The sequence below is a fragment of the Lepidochelys kempii genome, chromosome 4, assembly GCF_965140265.1.
Source record: "Lepidochelys kempii isolate rLepKem1 chromosome 4, rLepKem1.hap2, whole genome shotgun sequence".
Classification (NCBI taxonomy): Eukaryota; Metazoa; Chordata; order Testudines; family Cheloniidae; genus Lepidochelys; species Lepidochelys kempii.
The window spans coordinates 106,612,783-106,631,498 of record NC_133259.1 but is presented as its reverse complement, the minus strand read 5'-3'; the positions used below and the strand labels follow the sequence as shown (position 1 = coordinate 106,631,498).

The window sequence follows — 18,716 nt, the reverse complement described above, 5'->3', positions numbered from 1 at the left end:
GATTTTCCTTTGGTTTCAGTCTAAATGAAAAGTCCAGACCTTACTGTGACTACATCATACCCATGCAGCGGGTAGCCAGAGGCACATCCAATTCCTGTTAAACAGTAGGAAGGGTTCTTACTAGAGACGGCTCTTCTGCCTCCTGAGTCGGAGGGGTGCCGTCTGGCATTGGTGAAGGGCTAGCATCATTTTCGTTCGTCACATCTCCATCTGTCAGTGCATCAAATGAAGGCAATCCATCCTCATCCACAGGGATACTGTCCAGTGTCTCAGTGAGAACTGCTAGCAAGTTTGCTTCATTCTCTTCATCTATCTTCTATATGACAAAAAAAAAAAAAAAGAGAGAGAAAGAGAGACAGATGTAAGAGAGATGGGAGAAATAAAATGGTGAATCTCTATAGGAAAAAGTAAAAACTTTGTCTAAAACTTGTCTTTGCAATAGCAACCTGCAATCGAGTCTCATAAAATATAATTTTTGGCAATGAAATTATCCATTTCCGCATTTGGCGGGAGAAATCTGTTTGCAATTGCAGTGTATTGTTCCAATTTACTTTCTTCCTTAGATTTTTTTTTAATCCAATGTAAACAACTACGGTTAAATGATCATGCACAGATTGTATTACAGAATGTACCTAAGCAACTGACATCTAATGAAGCTAGCACTGCCCCGGCTGTCTCTTTCTTTCTCTCTCTCTAGCACTGAACTCCAGTTAATTGACCTGACAAAATTACAAGAATCACAGAATAAGACAGCTAATCAGAACACCAAAATGTATTCCTTGAGAAATTAGGCAAGTCTTGATCATGTATGCAATCTTGTGTCACCCCTCACCTCCTAAAAAAATCTTGGTCCAAAAACAAATACACAAGTTTCTGTTCTCAATCAGCGCTCACATTATTGATAGATTCTTTGGGTTCTTTTAAAATAACTGTATTATGCAGGTTGCCTTTGAAGTTGTCCTTCCCAGTTATGTAGTTTGAGTGCTCAATGAGACTATTGTATACGTTTATCTAATTCAGTCTGCAATTATAAAAAGTAGATTAATTCCTCATCAGATGTGACAGTAATGTGAATTTATATTAGATATCTTATTTCAGTAACAGGACTTGTTTGTGTCAAATCAAATACATTTAAATTCCTTATAGTTTAATGCACTACATTCTCAATTATCTATCTATCTATCTATCTATAGAATAGTATATTTGGAAAACAAGGTTTCCCAGCAAATAAAAACTTTATATATTAATTTTAGGGAGATTTGTCATATCAATCATTTATTATTTGGACTCTGATCTCACTCCCATTAAAGTCAATGAAAAGACTCCCATTTACTTCAGGAGCCTGATCCAAATCTCATTAAAGTCATTGGTAGTCTATCCATTGACATTAATGGAAGTTGGACCGGCCCCCAACATACACCTTGTCAGAGAAATTTGACTAAACATTTTTTTAAAGTTCTCACAGTTTAGAAGATCAAGGAATGGACAAAGATTGCAAGAAAAAATACCAATGAGACCTTAAAAATAAGTTTCTCTATACAGAGTGTAAATTGAATAATCTAACAACAAAATATTGTCATCCCTCAGCCAACTACTAGCAAACACTGGGGTCTTGCCAGTTAAGTGTTGGAGGAGAAATCAGTGATGTGGAGTTTGGGTATTTTCTTAGTGTAACTTTTTTATTCACACTAAATGCACCGGGCCTTGAACAGAGGTGGTCAAACAGCACTGAGGCAATTCCCTCTTTCAGGAAGCTCAGCCAAAATACCAATGCCCAGTTTTCAGAGAGCAGATCTGATCTAAGACTCTACTCTAGTTAGAAAGATTAAGGCAGTGAGAAAACTCTCTTATTGCTTGCAGCTGCTCCTCAAAAAGAAACAATATCACGAAACTAACAAGACAAGTGTTTATTCAAAGACTGAACAATGTTCCCATTCAGACAAAAAGAACTTGCAAATCTGTGTTTAATAGTGCCATCTAATGGTTCCCAGCATAACAACATAAATGACCACATCTTAAGCAAAACAGCAGAATCATGGGAAGAACTATAAGCATAATTCACCAGTTTATCAGAGTTGTGTTTTGAGGTGAAGGGGGTGGGGAGAAGAGATGGAAGCCAATTTTTTAAAGAGAATCTTGCTCTAACTTGGGTTGTCTTAGTTGCATTGTTGATATAAACAAGCAAAATTTAAGTCCAAATTCTGGTATATAAGGCAGCCTTTTTCCATAACAACTCTATGCAACCTAATAGAATAATATCCTTTTCATTGAATATTTAAATCTACCAATAGAAATTTATAGCAGACATATATTACATTCTGTAGGAGATAGACTACACGTTTAAAGTCCAAAAAGAAGATGTAAAAGCCACTCCTAAGCACATTGCCCCAAGTGACCCCAGAGGTATTCTGCCCGGTTGACCACTAGCTCTGCAAGGAGAATGCCTCTGGAAATTTTGCTGGTATGGTGCACCTCCAGCCCTTTCCACCTCCTCTCTGTGCACATTGCCTACCAAACCCACAGCAGAGCCCTAAGTGTTACTATTGCTGACCTGGAATGCCTCCTTCAATAATATAATGCCAGGAGAAACCCTGATATTTGCTGTTAGCTGCTTTGCCTTTGTGCTTTAAACAGACATTCAAGTGCACTGACATTCAAGAACAGAAAGTTGAGTGGACACTGCTCCTCATCATAGCAATTTCAATTAGTTTTGTACAAGTTTCAACAATCGAACACCCTAGAGAAAGCAAAGGATGTGACAAAGAGGACTCTGTTAAACAATTAATGTCACTTTCCATTATTGCTTCAGTCCCAATTTACAGAGCAAATAAATCAAAGTCACCACAGATGAAGCACACTAGCTGGCTAACACATGTCTGTTCACAAACGACATGGCAGCAGGAACACATTAGTCAGTAAAATGACATTGCAAGATAACCTTTAAAAGCTTTAACTATGCTATTGTTCCTAATGGTCCTAAATTACTGTTTATATAGAAATATATTTATTAGATACAGCAGGAACTGTGCTGGGGGAGGGGAGGAGTTGGGGAGAGTAAGATGGTATAGCAGACGAACGTCTGAGTAATAATCACAAAAGTGGCAACTCTGGTTCACTATCACAGTCTGAGTCTTAGTGTTGACAGCACTAGGGAGAAGCTATGCAACAGCTAAATGCAGTAAATTCCACCATTTTAGCCTTCCCACTTATGAGGGTCATTTTCTGTACTGGCATCCAGCCTTCTAATCTCACAGAGCCTGAACCTGTGAGTTGCTGAGTACCATCTGCAAAGCACTGAGCACCCCTAACTCCCATTGAGGTCAGTGGGAACTGAGGATTTTCAGCAGGTTATAGGAGGCACTCAGCAGCTCAGTGAATTGAACCCATAAATTCCAAACACAGTGACACTAAATTTGTACTGGCTTCAATCTAAATAAGAAGCTGATAACTGCCAAGAATTACCTGAATGGATGTCTGTATGGAAGATGAAGTGGGAGGATACCTTGTATGGGATTACAAATATATGTAAATAGGGACTTTGTGAAAACACATTGCAATGACTAGATCCTGCCGATTACTGTGACTTTTTAAACGCATTTACTACCAGGACAGTTATGTGCTGCTTTGTCACACATGCTTGATGTTTTGCTAAAAGATCGTTTGCTAAAAACAGATTAGGACCAGAACATGTCTGGCCCCTACAGGTGTGCAACACGATGCGGGAGCCAAGAAGCATGGAGTCTTCTCCACCTTACACCGCCTGTGTAACAGCGACTCACAGCGGCAGTCCTTGAACACCTCTGAGGTTAAGGACTGTCCTTTGTCAATGCTTCCAATGGAAAGAGGCACCTTGGGAGCAGAGGTTTTTAGCCACAAAGATATGTGCATGCTGCACCCAATAGCTACATTACAACAATTTACACCAGTTGACTCCGGGACTGTCTGCTGGGGCACAGCAACTCCTCACTGCTCCCAACTCATGGCTGTGGATTAATGTCAAATTAAGCCCTTAATCTTTCAATAGGACTCTAGGTAGGCAAAAAAGAAGCCCCTTCTCATCATCCAAATGATCAGTCTGGAGGAAACTTTGGGGCACCGTAATCATTCACTAGCTGATTTTAGTATCTGAGGTCAGAGCACTTTGATGTGTATGAATGAGAAGTGCTATGCAAGAGGTAGGTATGATTATTATTGACTACAGTAAGATCAAGCTTCACATACCATGATAGAAAAAGAACCAAAGGACAATGTGGTGGAGTTACTACTAGCACTGGAAAAAAATTCTTTAAAATAATGGGCTAGATCCACATGCGGTGTAAAACTGCATAGCGTTACCAACTACAATAGAGTGATACCGATTTACACTAGCTGGGACTAGTTTATGTCCTGTATGTTTAGGGACTTGTGATGTGGGGTTGATGGCGATGGCAGCCGTTTTTAAATGCAGTCTGATGATATCACTGCTGATGACATCCGTGGAGACTGGGATCCTCTTTTCAGGAAGAAGAAAGTGCAACTGCACCACACCACCTAGGTATCTCTCCTGGAGGAGCCATCTCCAGGAATAAAGGGAGAGCTCAGGTGCCTATCTCACTGAGTCTGTGGCCTCTATAATGAGACTGCCAACAAGTAACAAATGTGTTGTAGAATAAACTCCTAATCACCAGGAGAGCCAGCTCCACCAGCCAGGCAGAATAAAGTAGGGGGAAACTTGGGGCAGGGAAATGTAAGATAACTATTTGTGTGGGTAAAGGAGGCTGGTAAGAATAGTTTGCATCAGATAGCAGCAAACCTAGAGCCGCTGGGAACGGTCATTTCAACACATCAACTCATTTCTTACAGTTGTTTAGTGGCCTGAGAGATTAGAAGTCCAGTAGCACAATTACTAAATAATAATCTAATAATTAAATGTTTTTTATAGCACCTGCCCGCTGAGAATCTCACAATGCTCTACACATATTAAGGTATGAGGGCAAAATTTTCCAAAACACACATTAATGACTTTCAATGGGATTTTGGCGCCTAAGAGGTGTTTTTGGAAAATTTACCCTTAATCTTCACAACTGCCTTGTGAGGAGGGTATTATTGCCCTCACTTGCATATATGAAAACTGAGGCCCAAACAGGTTTTCTGATTTGTCTCTGGACACCACAGGAGTCAATTGAAAGGGATGGAGCACAACCCAGATTTCTCAGCCCCAAGAATCCTTATGCCCTAGGCCAGAATAGAATCAGTAACTAGAGGTAAACAACACTGTCTTCATTTATCAATCCCTGATAGCATCTGTTCAGAAAGGGGGTTTATTTTTATTTTACATTTGGATTGTTTTATTTTATGAACATAAACTTTTTTCAGTGATTTACAGTAAAAAATCCACATGATGCCCTAGCATTAGCAAGTTTCCAACGCGTCTGTTACTCTAGTCCCCAAAAGACATTCTTATAATTGAAATGCATAAGTTCAGAGCTATCAATTATCTTTAAAAACAAAATGGAGTCCCACTAGGAGAAGATTTCAGCCAGGTTCCTTTGTATGTAGAAGAAATTTAGGGCTTAATTACCCTTGTCTTTGTGCAGGTGTGCTTTCGTATGGCAGGGAAGCAAGAGGCCTTCCCCTCTTTATGAAGGAGACAGGCACAATCCGACTCCTTGCATTCACCGAAGAAAAAGTACTGTCTGAATCTAGTGTTGACAGTGGCACTAGACACTTCCTGGTCAGGCAGCCTGAAACAGCCCATACAGCCTCTCTTATATACAGGATGGGGAGTATCTGCCACGCCTATTCTAGTACTCGTTCAACAGCCTTACTCCCACTGGCTTTCTGGAGGCATTGGGCCTGCCTGTAGTAAGATGCCTTTGGAGCTTTCTCACACACCACCCAAGGCCACAAAGGGGAGTTACACTCAGCATTACAGCGTCTAACACTTAGGTGCCCTACCACCCAGGGGGAATCACAGCCCTCAGCTAGGCAACCAAGCTCTTCATCCAACACATGAGAATAGTCAGGCACCTAAGGGTTGGATTCCCCAAAGCCAGCAAATTGAGAGGGGGCTCGGGGAGCTGCCTCAAGTAGCCATTAGCAAATACCGAGGATTGGGGTGTGGCCTATGTCCTGCCCTTCCAAGGGAGTCAGGTGCCTAACTGGAGGGAGGCACCTCCCTTACTTAGGATTCACAGCTGTCACCCATCTCCTGACGTTTGTTACCTAAACCAGGTCAGCACTTCCTTGCAACAAACACGCACCAAGGGAAGATGGTGATGTGCTCACCCAAGATGCAGGAGACCTGGGTTCAAATCCCCAATCCGCCTGAGAATAGCAGTTACCTGAACCCAGGTCTCCCACCTCTCAGCTGGGCACCTGAATCACCAGCTAGTAAAATCACTCTCACGCTCTCTGGTCCAATGAAGATTGACATATGTCATACAAAGTGGGATGGCTTTAATAGAAGAGATTGAGAGAAATGCACCTCAGGATACCCTATAGCCTGGTAGTTAGGGCACTCACTGGGGAGATGAAAGAGCTGGGTTCAAGTCCTTGCTCTGAATCAGGCAAAGTGAGGATTTGAACTCATGTCTCTCACCCACAAGGTGAGTGCTCTAACCACTGGACCATAGAGTATAAAAGGGCTTTGTTTTGTGCAAGGCTTGATCTGAGAGGTGGCTTCTGAGCATGCCAGATGGGGCCCCACAGGCGAGATAGATGGGGGAATGCCTAGCTTGAAGATCCTGCCAGGCCTTAGGTACCAAGCTGCTTGGCAGTGTCAGGATTTAGGGGGTGGGGTACATGCCCACCAACAGAAATTTAGGAGCCTAGGAAATTCAGACACTTGCAGAATTTAGGCAGCAGCTCAACAGGAGTTTAGAGGAACTACATTTTGACAAAGGGGCAATTAGGCACCTAAACCCAAGACCTTAGCATAAGTATAGTTATTTTAAATACAAAGGGCCAGATTGTGCCATGTAGCTGCAGCTCCCCTTTAGGAGTGAGCAGCCTGGTCTCCCCAGTGCAACGAGCAAGCTCTACACGTTGCTGTTCAGTGGGGATGAAGGCATAGCTCTGCCTTCTCCCTACCTCTCTGTGATGGATTGCACTCCATCCCTGGGGCTAAATGGAGAGAGCAGTCCCTTTGTTCCAGTCTAGCTCAGAGCCAGGACGACCCATGCGTGCCAATAGTGGGAGGGCAGAGTGTGGACACCCGGCTTCAGCAATGTTACTGAGCATGCTTAGTCTGTGTGAGTATGCTCAGTACAAGCCAAGCAGCAAATCTGGGGTGGGGATACATGTGACCCCGCATGCCCTCTCCACGCATCACCTCTGCTCAGAGCCATGTAGGGGGTATCTAGTACTCATTTAGAGTACTTCTGCTTTGCCAACAAAAAGTGAGTAAGTCAGCTATTCAGTGCATCATGTTCTCCACCTTTGTCTTTTAAATTGTACACTCCTCAGGACAATGGCCATTTTCATTTCTTGTCTAATAGCGCCGAACAGAGTGGCACTACTTAGCAAATCAACAGTAATAGTAATAAATAAATAAATAAATATTCATACAGCCAGCATGTCATCTGCAACCTCCCAAATAATCCCTGCATCCATTTTTAGTATCTTCTCCCAACCTATCTTCTTTCTGATAGGAAGATATAGCGCATTATAGGACATTATAGCACTTTACTGCTGCCCACAAGAAATAGTAATGCACTATGCACAATTGAAGAGAAAGTGACGTATTTTCAAAGGGATCTTCACTCAGGCTCTTAAATTGTGCCTGTAATTTTTCACAGCAAAGTTGTATGCAAAAAACCTGTGATTTGTGCACATGCCAATCAGGTAGTCAAGTATTAGCTGTACATACATATATTCATTCTGTACTGGCTGGAGTTCACCAGAGAAACACTTAAACTTGTAATGAACCTGACTTTGTAAAAGCATTACCAAATCTCTCATATAGGCAAAAGATGTCAGCTGAAAACCACAGGTACAGGCTATATTCAGATAGGATCTTTCCTCACTTCCCCTTAATATGAAACTTCTTTCCAGGTGTAAAGTTTAGCTTCTATACTATACTCAAAGATGGCATTTTAAACAAGTCCTCTAAATATTCTTCTACAAAAAGACACATTTGATTGCTTCTAATGAGTTGTTGCAGTTCAGAAGTTTCCATTACAGACTGACAATTAAGTTTCTAACAAACTGAGGAGCTACTAATTGACTTATCCATCTCACAAACTCAGGATCCCAGCTAGCACCCTGTAACACATTTTACATCTTTTGACCAAAAATCATTCACATTTTGCAAGCCACTTAATAATTAGATTTCATTTGTATAACCTGAATATCTTTCCTCTCCTTGACAGTAAGCTTCGATTCTGAGCAACAAAAAAACAAACAAAACAGAAGACAAAACAAACCTACAACAAAAACACAGAGAACAAGCTATAATTCTGCTGACTGTGTTAAGAGGACCAATGATAAGATATTATTATGCTGGAGCCAATGCCGTGGCTGTGGACCCAATATCAAAAATTTATGGTAATTGAAACCACAGAATCTTTGGAAATGCAGTCAATTTGACTCACTATCAAAAGGTCACTCTATTCAATTTATACTCGATGCTCAGCACAATATTGAGAAAACATCTGAAAGCAAATGATCTTAGCAGCAGTTCAGGCTTCAACATTTACTGACTACATAAGGTAATTTGCTGATTACTAAATAAATGCATTACGTATGTTTTGTACTGGTCTGGGCTCACCAGAGGGATGTTTAAACGTGTAAGGAACTTGACACTATAAAAGCATTACCAGATATCTTATCATTAACATATTAACTGCATTTTTACAGTGCCGAGACACCTAGTGGAACTATCTCCTGCTCTGCAGAGACAAGAAATACAACATGCTACATTATGACCTCTCATGGCAAAAGCTCTGTCAAGTCCACGTCCAGAAATGTAGAACTGCAATACAAGTGGAAACTAGGAATGTTCTCAGCATCTCCCGTTGTGGCGCACAAGAGCCCTGCCATTCAAATGTAAGGCTCTGCCCACCTCTCCTTGGCAGAGAGAGAATGGAGGACAATGGCAGGGGCTGATGGAGGGAGATAAATCTAATCAAGAGTGGTAGAGGAAAGGTGAGAGGGAGTTTTCCTTTTTTCAGAGGAGGGACTGGCCGCCTGTATTAATGTGAGTGAGTGTAGCATGCAGCATGTTGAATGTGTGAGTGAAGGCAGGGCCAGCCCACAACATCGCTTGGGCCAAAACTTTGAAAGGTCTCAATTCTGCCTTCTTCCTGTTCTACTCCTCTCATGGTACTGCTCTGCTACCTACCCCAATTAAGGAGAACTTACAACTTAAAATGCCTTGTTCAAAAATTTTAAGTAACACTTAACTTTCAAATGCCTGAACAGCAAATGTAACTTTTCTTGTCTGCATAGTAAACACTGGCATTTTTATCTGTTTGAATAATCAAAGTGGTGCTTTCCGTGCCTTCTTGGTTGCAAAGATTTGAACTGCTTCCTGAAGGTCCACAGTCTGGGCCAGCTCATGTTCTACTGAGATGGTTACAAGGCCGACCATCCTCTCCTGCGTCATTGTGGAGCGTAGATGTGTTTTTATTAACTTCAGCTTGGAGAAGCTGCATTCTCCACTGGCAACTGTTACAGGAAGTGTTAGAAGTATGCACAGAGCAACAAAAGCATTTGGAAAAACGGTGGTCATCTTATTTGTGCACATATATTCCAGAACAGCCTTTGGAGTTGATACTGCTGAAATGTATCTTGAAAGGGCTTTCAGTTCATCACCTAAATCACTCGCATCAGGATTGCACGTCATCATGTGTTAACACTGTCTCTAGTGCTCTGCATTGTTGGTAAAGGTCTTCTTCAGGTGTAGTGAGGAGTTCTGGAATATCATACAACATCCCAAATATACTGCTGGGTTCCTTGAGCTGCGTGAAACGTTCAACTGACTGCATTGCACAATCTAGCACCTGGTTAAAGAAATTCAACTTTGAATTGTTGTTTGGGGTCTCTTATGGGATTATCCCGTGCCTCATAATCAAAATGTCTTCTTCTTCGGTGACTCTTGTATTCTTGAATGAGTGGGAAAACATCTTCAGTATGAAGTTCCTCTGCCAACTTCTGTGTACTCTTCAGAACATTTTGAAATCCCTCATCTGACCGGTGAGATGGTAAGACTTTGCTTTGTCCAGTTTTTCCATTGCTCCAGATATATCAAGGTCAACACCTTGGAGTCTCCTGCTTACAACATTTATTTCAAACAGCATGTCATATTGCCACAACACTAAGCCACACAGATATTTGAAGTTATGTATGTTTCTGGTGATTCCATTTCCCTCTGCCACTGTTCTCCCATGAACAGTTCCTGTCATAGTATTATCCTCCATAATGGCAACTATGGCATCATCTATCTTCCCAATTTGGTGTCTGATAGGCTTTATCGCCTCCACTCGACTTTCCCATCGTGTGGCACTCAGTGGTTTCAGTGTCAGAGAGGATGTTCCCAGATGTTGCTTCAAAATTTGCCATTGATGAGCAGATGCAGATAAAAATATATAGGTGCTTTGAATTACATTAAAAAATTCAGCAGCCTCACTAGAAGCTGATGCTGCATCTCTGACCACCAAGTTCAATGAACGAGAACCGCATGGGACAAAAAAAGCTCGAGGGTTTAACTCTCGGATCCGTGTCTGCACTCCTCCGTTCTTTCCTCTCATGTTGGCACCATTATCGTAGCCCTGACCTGACCTCTCATGTCAGCTATCGTAATTCCCATATCTTCCAGCTTTTTCAGAAGCACATTTGTCATACCAGCTTCTGTGGTATCATCAATGTCAATACATTCTAGAAAATGCTCTCTGACAGTCACCATTGCAGGGACATTTTCACTAGGTTCTGTTGTTGTTACAAAACGCACCATTAAAGTAATTTGTTCCGTATGGCTGATGTCAGGTGTGCAGTCCAGACTAACAGAGTAATATCTTACTGACTTCAGATCTGCCACAATCTTCTGTTTGACTTTTGTTGCCAATAACTGTATGATCTAATTTTGAATTGTTTTTCCAAGGTAGCGGTGCGTGTACATTTCTTGGGTGGTGATTCTTCTTAGATGCTCCTCAAGTACAGCATCAAACTCAGCCATCAGCTCCACAATTTTAAGGAAGTTTCCATTGTTTGGCACATACAGCTGATCTGAAGTGCCACGCAGTGCTAGGTTTTGGGTAGCAAGCATTCTCACAATGGCAATGAGCCTTTTCAGAACATTTTGCCAGTAAAGAGACTCTAATGCAGTCTTCTCTTGACGCTGATCATCTATGGTGGCCTTTAACCTTAGTCTCATCTCAAGCTCTTTCCACCTATGGAATGCTCTCTGGTGATTTGCTGCCTTCTCATGGCATGCCAGATTTCTAGCCAGATTTTTCCAGTCCTTTGTTCCTGTAGAACCCAATGTGGCTGGAACATTAGACTGGAAGAGTTTACAACAAAAACAGTATGCAGCATTCTGGGTTTTTGAGTTCATAAGCCATGGCCTCTCCACTTTGTCAGCATTGAGGATTTCACGCCAGTAATATATTGGATGGAAACTTCTATTTTCATGGTCTTTGGGGAACATGAAGTTTTTCTCTTGCTGTGGCCCATGCAGTACAAGGAAATCCCTCAGGCTACTGCTCAAGTGGGTCCACAGTCCTGGATCATCTAGACTTAAGGAACTAAACTCAGCAGCAGCTGTTTCTTGTTCCTGTATCACACTCTTCTCTGATCTACACTTTTCTTCAGGAATGTGCATGGTTACATCCCTTTGAGATGGAGATATGGATGCTGCAGGAGCTGCCAGATCACCTGCACTCTGAATAACTGGAAGATCAGGCATCTTCTCACCACTCATCACTGGGGCCGGAAGGCTCACGGTGAACATTTGTGTCTATGTATCTCAGGAGAGCACCTTCCTGCTTAGATAGAAAAGCTTCCTTTGCTTTCTTTCTTTTTCTGAATGCTGCCCCAGAGGGGCGTTTTCTTCTTTCACTCATGCCTGCTGTTCTGTGCCATCTATAGTGGCTCTCAACACTTAATTGAAGGGGACAAATAAGCAGGCTGGTAGCAGGGCCTGAGCGAGGAAAGATATCAATGTCTTAAGGGCCTAACTGGCTCCTACTACTTCAGTTGACTGCCTGGTCTCCTCAAGTGGGTTCAGGGAAGCAGCAGGAAACAGGAAGCTCCCTGAGAAGCTGGTGTTAATCAGTCCAGGTTTCTGGGGGTGCTAGAGAGGTACATTAGAGGCTCCTCCTCCTCTCTCCCTGCAGCTCCTGCTGCTTTCTGTTATTCCCTCTCACCTTTTCTCCTCCCTGCCTGTTATGTCTCTTGTGCCCTCCTTCCTCCAGCACAGCACTCCACCATCTCTGTGCATCTAGAGCAGAGAGAATACATATGCACCAGCAGCAGACACAATTTTCTACACTCTTGGTCCTTGTGGGCCCCCCCCCACACCCCAGTCTGGCACCTGAGGCATATGCCTCAGTTCGCCTCATGGTAAGGCCAGCCCTGAGTGAAGGAAGTGGGGTCTGGGTAAGCATGGGGTGTTGATGAGTGAGGGAGCTGAGCAAGGGAGTACCACAGCTGAGAGAGAATCTGGGAACGCTGATGAAGGTGGTGAAACTGGGAGAATAGCCAGGCCTGTGTGAAGTATCTGAAACTGCAAGAGGCAAAAGGGTAGTTCACACTAATGGGGAGTATCTGAAGTTACCCAGGCCAACGTCTACGCTCACAACTTAGCAACTTCCTCTATGTAGGCATGTGGTGCCTACCATGAATGCTTCCTTCCTCACAGTATCATGGCTCCCCCCATCCACAGTTGTAATTCATAAGAGTGATGTGGTCCTGAGTGCCGAACAATGTTCCAGGTGCTTCACAGTAATAGGCCCTGACCCAAGGATCTTAAACAAAAAAAAAAGGGGGAAGCAGACAGGAAGGATAGACAATAATAAGATCGAAGAGATGTGTAGGACTCTTCCCCCTTACTTGTTTTCTGCTGAAAGTGCCAATAACATTTCAGCCCAAATACTCCAACACTGTCTGTTTGCTCACATTTCTTTATTTATTTGAAGTGTGGTGCATGCCTATCCTAAACTCTGTGTGCAGTTGCAAGGAATTTTTAAATGCTCACCCACAACGCATGCTTTGCTCCAGATATCTGCCTGTTAAGCAGTATGTTAAGGGGGAAAGAACACCACTTCACTCTAATTTACATTGATTATTTCACACATTTAATCTATGCCAATCCTTCTTCTTGTTGGTAATGCCTGATGTCTCCATAAAAATGTGCTATTGTGGCATTATATACCCTTCTTCTGCAACATAATCATCTCATTATTGTTGTGTCACATTTGCTATATTCACAATAATTAAAGCTATGTCAGGACTTCCATCATAACCCTCACCTCTTCCTGGAGATTTATGACTCTATATAAAAATAAATTCCTTTTGGGGTGAAATTACACACAGTACTCAGGTTCCCAGACGAGGAGGAAGTTTTATTTTTTTAAAACTTTGGTTCAACTATGTGGAGCCCTTTTTTGTTGTCAGAGGCATTTAAAAATGTTTTCTAATGCTTTTTAGCTTCTTTTTAAAGATCAAAATGTGAGAGGCACTTTGAATTGATGCCTTCTGTTTAAAAAAACTGAATTTAATTTGACCAAGAAATTAGTATTTGTAAAGTGTCTTATTCATTAACTAATTTTTAGAATGCTTAACTGGTCAATGCGTTCAGCTTCATCAAATTTATACAAGCGGGCCTATTGAACAGGTATTTCAAACAGACAGATTTTAGTCCTGCTCACACAGGAATAGCCAGCATATCTAGGTTTCTCTTAAACCTGTAGCATGAATGGATTAGCATATTGTTAACACAACGGAGCTTCCCATAAACTTTTTATTGTGATCCAGTTGGATGGCTGACAACACACTGCACATATTCTATATTCGTGGGCTGGCTGTAAGTGACTTGATGCAGACACAACACAAAATGCTTTCATAAGACTAAACCCAAGAATGACCAAGGGAAACACATTATAGGCAGGGGGACAAATTCTGTCCTTAGATACGTGTGCACAATTCTTGTGAAGTTAAACAGGCTTGTAATTAATGGGAGCTGCATTCAGGTATATGAGGAGGGAATTTGGCCCACCAAGTCCTTTGACACCTATACACAATGGTGCATTTCCTTTACAAATCTCTTTAGGGGCTTTGGTTCGGCCTACAGTTTCCTCTATTTGTACCTGCATTATGGCATCATCACTTAAATGAAACCGAAAAAGATCATACAATGAAGCTCTAATTCAGAATGTAAAGACACTACTAGTAAAAGTAATGCTGTCAGGTGCAGGTACTCATGTAGCATGAAGCACAAATGTGTTTTACCATTTTCAGCTCATTTTATAAAGTTGTATTAAATCAAAATATAAACATTACACAATATTTAAACGACGCCTTCACTGCAAAAAGCAGTAACAGAATGGTGCAGTCAGCCACCATCTCCTCTCTAAAGAGAGGTGTCAGAATGTTCAACCAGTCAAGCAATCTGATTGGCTTAGCTGTCTCAGCCACCTCATAATACCCTTAACTATATATTTCCTCAATTTGTCACCATGTGCCATGACTTTAATGTTCTTTTAATACAGGTGTGTGTGTGTGAATAGAATCATAAACTGGAGGTAGAGATTTTAAATAGCAAACTACACAGAACAATCACAGCAAGGGGTCTCTGTTACAGGGGTTTCTCTGGAGTAAGTCTGCTGGTTTCTGATTTTGAGTTATACTGAAGCTCATTAGTCATTATAGACACTGTTGATTAAATGTGGTTCAGTATAACAGGTAAAATGCCTTGCTAGTTTGCTCCCACCAGTCTAGCAGAGACAGAGCTATTTAGTGTTAACGCTGCCGTGCATGTTGTGAATCACACAGGGGCTGCATGCCTTGCATTCAATGTTTACATTTCTTTATCAGAATTAAATATACTGCTCATTCTCTGATAGCCTTTTAAAGCTATGCTCCTGACCACCACCACTCACTGTGAAGGACATAATGGAGATTGTATTTGCCTATTTCTTAGATCTGAGAGATACTGATGTTTTATCAAGTCACTATATCATGAGAGATGGTGAAAGAGAAGTGGGAAATTCTTCTATTTGCCTCTTTAAAAACAAAGATTGTGACCTCTAAAGGCTTGCATTAAAATACTGTACTGTATAAATTTAGATTTTAAGTTCCTCAAGGAAGGAGCTGTCTTTTTGTTACGTATTTGTGTGGTACCGAACACAATGGGCTATTGATTTATGATTGGGGTCCACAGGTGCAACCATAATATAAAATATATATATATATATATATAAATAAATAATAGTACCATAGGCTTTTATTTAATTTTTTCTACACAAAACCAAAAGAAATAGAATTAGGGATCAGATCCTCAGTTGGTGTAAATCAGTTCCTTTCCATTGGCTTTAATGAAGCTTCACCAATTTACACCAGTTGGGGAATCTGACCCTATATTCTTAATGAGTTCATATTCTCGCTAGCCAATATTCTAATACACTTACTCATGCTGAGTAGCATTTTTCTCCAGGAGTAATCTCACCGAAGTCAACATGAGTAAGTAACAGAGTAGAGCACCTGAGGGATGAGCCTAATTTACAAGAAATGGAGCAAATTGCATCCACCTTCATATTTAGTACTGAGATGTGATCTTTACAAACCACTGGTCACGACACACACAACATCTTGTTGATAATAGGTGGCCTCCATTTGTATCAAGATGGAGCATTATACACTGAGACTTGTGCCTTCTTCTAACTGTACCACTGTTTCAAAGTGGGGGTAACATCTGGCTTCAAGAGCTTACAAGCCACACTTTTGACACTCATGCAGCCCCTCATAATCCAGCACAACATCTTCAGTTAGGGCCCTTACTCACATGAACAGCTCCACTGAAGTGAAACCTGGGAGACAGAAGGCTGAAGCTCCTACATTAACCAGAAGCTCTTACATTAACCAAAGCAGCGTGACCTCTAATACTATACATTTCAAACAAAGGGCAAGATACTCATAACAACTCTTGCACATTCAGCTGCTGAGGGAGTGGCTGGGACTCACTCATGTTTAGGCAGCAATAAAATAATGTTTTGTAAACTCAGTGAGGACGACAAAGGAAGGTACTATTTTATCTTACAAATCAATGCCAAAAAAAATGCATACCGTTTCAGGTGAAGAAAGAAATATTTGTAACTGAATATATTGCAACGACGTTTTGCACCACAACCCCCCACTCCACCCTACCACAAGTTAATGCAGAACGATCAGCTGAGTGTTTTAAAGCTGCATTGTCTTTACTTTCTGCTCGGACAGGAAGGAGCGCATAGATCCTGAAGTCAATGTCCTACAACTACCATGATCTTAGACTGGAGTCTCCTCCCTCTTACAAGAGTATAAACCAAAAGTAACTCCATTGAAGTCAGAGGATTTAAACCAGTTCAGGTCTGGTATAAGTGAGAAGAGGCTCAAGCCCCTTATGTTTGCCTTTCTTTCCCTAAAGAAAAACTGAATACATTCCCTTTTCTTTCAGATACATTGATAATGATATCTCGAACTGCAAAGATTCAGTGTCACCAGTGGTAACACAGCAATGTTCATTTCCATTAGGGTGGGTCTATAAAATCCTTCCTTTGCATCTGTTCTTCTACAATTTCCAAACAGCAAAGCTTGACATTTTGGTCTCTGACAAGCAACACTTAATATTGGGATATTTGAAAAAATCTATATGAAAAAAGCTCTTAATACAAGATAGGCTGAACATTTTCACCACAAATGGTTTGTTTTAGCTATTTCTCTTCCTCATGTAAGATGGAAATCAGACAGCTTATTGGCTTTGCTTGTTAGGCCAGGTTAAAGGGATGCAACGCTGAAAGGCTCTTACAGAAGCTTACCCTTGGACTAAAAATAGCAGGCACTAGAGAATTATCTTAAATACTACCAAACTTGTTCTGCACTGTGAATGCAGATAACTGGAATAGGTTTCCATTTTTGGTAGTTTTAGAGCTTTTTAAAGTTATGCTGGCTTTAGCTGTCTGTTTAATTAGTTTCTGATTCTATTTGCCACATTTTTTCTCAGACATATAGCCTGGGGGGTACTTTGCCTATGAATCCTTCCTATTGAGCAATGGTGCTACTGTGAACATCTAATGAGCTGCTGGACCTCCCAAACACTCAGGGTAGGTAGAAATACCTCTTTGGAATATAAATGTTCAACACAGAGCAGCAAAGAGCAAACCAAAAGATACCATTCCCCTGCCACTCCCTCACCCTCCCTTGCATCCCTCAGGAAAAAAAATTTGGTTTATTACATTTTGTTAAGAAATTAAAATGTACTTTTGTTTACTGTTTTTAAACTCACTGGCCAAAGTTTTCAAAAGGGATTTCTGCTTTTGGGTGCCTCAGTTTTGGGGGGGGCTCAAACTCAGATACCTTAAAGGGGGTGAGTTTCGTAAAGCACTAAGCGCCTGCTCTCTGAAAATCAGGCCCCCTGAAGGTGGCTCAAGCTGGGCACCCAAAAGCACTAATCACTTTTGAAAATCTTGGCCACTTTTCTGCACTGACCACTAAGCACCTCCATCATGCATAATCCAAACGCCACAGCAAAGACCACCTCCAAAGCACAGCACAGATATTCTCAGCCCTTATGTTCATTTGACCCTACTAGCAAAAGACTGAGAAGTATGATTACAAATGCAGCCATGCAACATTAAGAAGAGAAAAAGAAGAATACCATGACTAGTATTCCCTGTTGCTGCTTCACCTCTCAGCACCTATGGACACAGTCTGCTCTATTGTTGTTGGTAGCCACTGCATGAGGAACCTGCCCAAGATTCAGAACAGCACAAATGCCTCTAAACAATTTCCTATTCCCTCCCTTTCGCCTGGAGCTTTATGCTGGAAAACAATGGCAGCACTAGAGAGATTGCCAAAAACTGCAGTGTCAAATGGAACCTTATTCAGACATGTATTTTAGCATGTTTTCCAGTAAGGCTGGTTTTCCAGTAAGGCTGGTTTTACTACAATTTTCAAAGTACGCCACACGTACGTAACTGAAAGATGTAAAACACTTGAGTGAGTTCAGCATATGGAGCAAAACTAAACCAGGACCCAGAGCTATGAAGCTGAGGAACAGATTCTTCCCATACTGGCATCAATATCTGGTTCTTTGGCCAGATGACTTGTTCAACTGCTGTGGAGCTGGTTGAGGCCATCCTTAGATATATTTTTTCTTTAAGGGTGAGAAAGGTGTTTGCTCTTAAGCAGTGGTGGAAATCACAGGTTCCTCACAAGATATATATGCAGTGCCTTTACATGCTAAAGCAGAGCGGCGTAACATAGCCATATGTCTTGCAACTGTCATTAAAACCAACCATACATCTTCATTTGGGAAGCAAGTTTTTCTCTGTGAGTCAGGAGTTAAGTTCACTGCCTCTCTGTCAAATAAACAACATGTTCATTGTCACTAGGCTGCTGAGCAAGCCCTGCTTTTGACAATATGCATTCAATTTTATGCATCTATTTCTCAAGCCTTTCCTTCATAATCACATAGGGAAACGTTAATCCATCTACATTATTATATATTATTATTACTATTATTAACATTTTTATCTAAAACAAAC

General features: G+C 41.4%; 1 protein-coding gene across 2 annotated transcripts in view; it reads right to left on the bottom strand.

Annotated features, from left to right (window-relative positions):
- PPARGC1A (PPARG coactivator 1 alpha) overlaps positions 1–18,716 on the bottom strand; it is a 491,326-nt gene that overhangs the window by 37,114 nt on the left and 435,496 nt on the right. For both annotated transcript variants that reach the window (XM_073342370.1, XM_073342371.1), the window contains exon 3: positions 122–316. In XM_073342370.1, the coding sequence (XP_073198471.1) occupies positions 122–316 (195 nt within the window). The remainder of the gene's footprint in view (positions 1–121; positions 317–18,716) is intronic.